The sequence below is a fragment of the Amphimedon queenslandica genome, unplaced genomic scaffold, assembly GCF_000090795.2.
Source record: "Amphimedon queenslandica unplaced genomic scaffold, v1.1 AMPQUscaffold_13354, whole genome shotgun sequence".
Taxonomy (NCBI): domain Eukaryota; kingdom Metazoa; phylum Porifera; class Demospongiae; order Haplosclerida; family Niphatidae; genus Amphimedon; species Amphimedon queenslandica.
The window spans coordinates 163,102-167,273 of record NW_003546410.1 but is presented as its reverse complement, the minus strand read 5'-3'; the positions used below and the strand labels follow the sequence as shown (position 1 = coordinate 167,273).

Genomic DNA, 4,172 nt, shown 5'->3' with positions numbered 1-4,172 from the left:
TACTAACTTGTAATAGTTCTTTACTAGCATCAGCTGATGTACTTTTAAGAATTTTAATGGCAACATGATACTCAGCTTCATCATTGTCTGGTTTCCAGTAACCCTTTGAGTGTTTCCATTATGATTATAGGTTAATGGTTGTGTTCTCACCTCATATACTGTACCAAATGTTCCAGAACCTAGCTCCTTCTTAAACTCTAATTCAGTTTCTGGTATTACTGTCAATTTTGTTGCACCAGGAGGTACTATAAATTGATAATGAATGAAAATGTTTTAAAGATGCAAACTTCATTACATATTTCTAGCTCAGCACTATTATTAGACTTCCTATTTTTCATAAATGAAAATAGTATCAAGATTAGAATGACCAAAACTGTTAGAGTGATTAATATCAGCCGTCCAAGTATTGACCCAATCACAGCTTCAATTGATACACTAGAGCTAGTAGTAGAATCTACTGTAGCTGGAACACACTGTACTGATTCAAAAATCTCTGGAGTAAACATAACATGTAATAATTATGTCAGCAAATCATTGTCCATTATTTTACCTCTCATTGGGTCACATTGATAAACACACGAGCCATTAGTGCCTCTGATATATGAGCATAGAACACAATCACTAACTGAAGGCCCACTGCATGTTGCACAAAGCTCATGACAGGAATGACACAAAACAGTACCAGTAAGAAAAATACCACGGTCCTCTGACAACTGTTCACGATGATAGCCAGAAGGACAGGTTACATTCCTCTGACACTCAATCTACATCCAATTAAGTATATAAAGTTATGATAAAGCTTATAATGACAAACTTGATCTCCATTTTTATCAAGTACAATGGTATCACATGACATACAGCCATTACTGTCATTGAATGTCTTTCCAGGGCCAGCACAGCCATAGCCAAGACTACAACCATTAAAACAAGGGAGGCATTCACCTGAAGAACATTAATTGCAATATGCACTTCATATTCATACTCACCACTAGTGTGATCATCAGGTAAGTAAGTGTCACCCACACATGACTCCAGACACAGTTTACCTACTCCAATACTTACATTCACAAAGAAATTGGTATTGCAACTACTACAATTGGCAGGACCATGTACATTCATACTAGATATACTGAATAAACAATCTATATATACCTCTCCAACACAGGAACCATTACAAAATGAGTGACAAGGTAAGCACGTATTGTTAGCATTATGATTAAATAAGTGACTAGAGGAGGAACAAAATATAAAAAATACATAAAACCTTTATTTTAAAACCTAAAATACCAACATAATATTTTTAGTATGTAAAATACACTATTATCAGTAGATCTAATAAACTTGTGTGGACTATGAAACTAAATTCTGATGTTATTATGCTCTTTGCATACTTTGATAGTAAAATAATTTTGTTGCTTTATTTTATCAACAAAAATTATGTGTGAACTAATCTAGATTACTAACAGACATACATACACAACTATATAATAAATTACATGAAATTTGTGCATAACATTTCTACCCACACAAAAAATAGACATGTCATAACTAACTTTGTCACAACATACTAGCATTACCCTCATGTTTATCATGCTCAAAATTATGTAAGTTTAATCTCTCAAGCAATCTTAATCTTGTGTGTAGATTTTGTTTAAAATGAATTTTTTGCAGTGTTTAAATTTCCTTCAAAATTGGGTCAGAGTCATTTTAAATAGAGTATCATTCTATTTAGGAATCTTTAAAGTTGGTTTGAATTTGGCCTATAAGGACATTGGCTTTATTGAATGGTAGATGCCATCAAATTCAAAAATGGCCGGTAGAGAATTATCCATTTTTACTATGCATATACAAATGCATATGTTTAGTTGTGGTTTGAATCTGATCAAATTTTGTATGAATGTTTAAAACTGTTTAAATAAACAATAATACATCAAACAACCAACCATTTCATTAATTTTTTGATACATAAGCAATTGAGCATCTATATCTACATACCGTAAATTAGGAAATTTTCGTATTAAGAATAATTGGTATGAAATTTTTTCAAGGCGTTTTGTTTTTGTTGGTTGACCCGTCAACAAAATATTTCAACATGAAAATTTTTTGGATGTATCAGAAACTGGACACATGGCTATGTGGTTATTAATTCTTGATGACAATGGATGCAGGAAGTTGCTCGTGACGGCAATGAAACTGACAAGGTTCAAGGAGCCTCTTGGGTGAGAGCTTCAGGCCTTCTTTGGGTTTTTAAAACAGCCTCATGTGTATACTGCTGCACGTTAGAATAATTTCAGTAATCTTATTATTCGCTGTAGAAAATATTCTGTGTTAAAATTTTATGGGTCATTTTAACCACAAAAATATTTCAACAAAAATTTCCAAAATCTACAGTAATCATGTTGCATAAAAAATTTGATTATGAATCCTTATGTACTTAGTAGTGAAATATTTACAATAATTAAAAAGGAAGTGTATATGCATCTTTGCTTGCTAGATAGCATAACAAATAAAGTATTGGGGATCAAATTTGCAGCCATGAACATGTAGCTGTTATATTTTAACACAATAATACCCTTACATTCCATGTGCATTAAAGTCATGACAATCTGGCACACACTGTCCGTTAAAAATGAAGTTTGTACAAGTCACACATTGAGTATTATTAGGTCCCCAGCACCAACCAAAAGCAGATGAACATTGAGGATGACATGTCATGTTTGTTTGAACTATTATAAAAAATAAAAAAATAGACTATAGACTATAGTTTACAGATCTATTACATGTAACAATGGTTAAATGTTAAGGCTAAAAGCACATTTAGGATTGTTCACAGTAGCAAAGTAAGTTTACATTGTTGTAATATACTCAATGCAATAGTAGAATCTGTTGAAGTATATTAGAATATTCACTGAAAAAACTTGTACTGTGTATTTAATTAATTGTACCTGTAACCACATTGTTTACATTATTGTTTATACATGCACAGTGTATTCTAGATTTATCTCTACATGCAGTGTTAATTCTGTACTCTTCTAGATTGCTCCATTCTTCTTTCTTCTTACACTAATCTTTATGTTTCTAGAACATTCTATAGCTAGACTATAAATTGAATCCTCAGTCTGTCTCTCTCCATCCTCTCTCACTCTCTCCCTTGTTTATTACACTCTTTCTCTGTTTATTTATTTATTGGTTCTGATTAAAGATAGACTATTTAGTAAGCTGTTAAGTCATCAACTGTATCTACATAAACTCATCAGAATCAAATAGAAAGTCTAATACCGTACGGTTGGTAATATTTGAGGGTCCAAAATTTCGTGTTTTCTCCAAAATGTCCTTAGAAGCTAATATTCGTGGGTACAAATATTCGTGGGTGGTAGTAAGCAAACTTCTTTTCACTTGGATCTGCTGGACTAGCTTCCAACACATGGCTTATGGTGGAATATGGAGTAACAGACAAAAATCACATTTGTATGACCCACAAATTCAAGAAGGGCAAAAGATATAACATAAGAGAGGTATTACCTAAAAATCTGCATCCAGTTTGTTAATCAAACAAATATTACTATTAAAAAAGAAATTGTAGCATGGTTCTATCTAGGTCAAAATGCAGTAAATGGCATTCCACACAGTATACAAAATGTACATCCAACAGGGAAATTACATAATGCTCACAACTATAGCTACCTACCTACCTAACAAATTGTCATGCAAACCTAAAATATTACTATAAAATTACAAATACATGTACTAATGCTAACCACAATCATGTATACTTCTTCTGTGATTATCCAACACACAAGATGATGATGATGCATTGGCCAGGTAGTAGCTCAAATTCCCAAGGTAACATAAAGAAGGATTATTCTCTAATCGTATACCACCATTGATGACTGATTCAAGGGATGAAAGATCAATGCTGACCAAACTAGTATCAGCTATTATAACAGAAAATTTAAATGAGTCACTTGATCCATTGCATGACTGTGATAAAACTTGAGTGGAATCATTACCAACAGTTTTCAAGTTAGATAAGTATGGAAAAGTCTTTTTATTGAAGCCACTAATATCCAGTGAGCCATGTATCTCTCTAATGTCATTGAGATCATTCAATATTGATGGACTAGAAAGATTTTTGCTACAAAATTTTTGCAATGTAAAAAACTAACTCAACA

General features: G+C 32.4%; 1 protein-coding gene across 1 annotated transcript in view; it reads right to left on the bottom strand.

The window, feature by feature from the left end:
• LOC109582799 (receptor tyrosine-protein kinase erbB-2-like) overlaps window positions 1-4,140 on the bottom strand; it is a 6,015-nt gene extending 1,875 nt beyond the window's left edge. The window contains exons 1-8 of the mRNA XM_019997759.1: window positions 3,759-4,140; window positions 2,579-2,726; window positions 987-1,228; window positions 815-942; window positions 551-764; window positions 296-493; window positions 151-245; window positions 8-103 (exon numbers count right to left, since the gene is read on the bottom strand). Of these exons, the coding sequence (XP_019853318.1) occupies window positions 8-103; window positions 151-245; window positions 296-493; window positions 551-764; window positions 815-942; window positions 987-1,228; window positions 2,579-2,715 (1,110 nt within the window). The 5' untranslated portion in view covers window positions 2,716-2,726; window positions 3,759-4,140. The remainder of the gene's footprint in view (window positions 1-7; window positions 104-150; window positions 246-295; window positions 494-550; window positions 765-814; window positions 943-986; window positions 1,229-2,578; window positions 2,727-3,758) is intronic.
• Window positions 4,141-4,172: the final 32 nt, after the last annotated feature.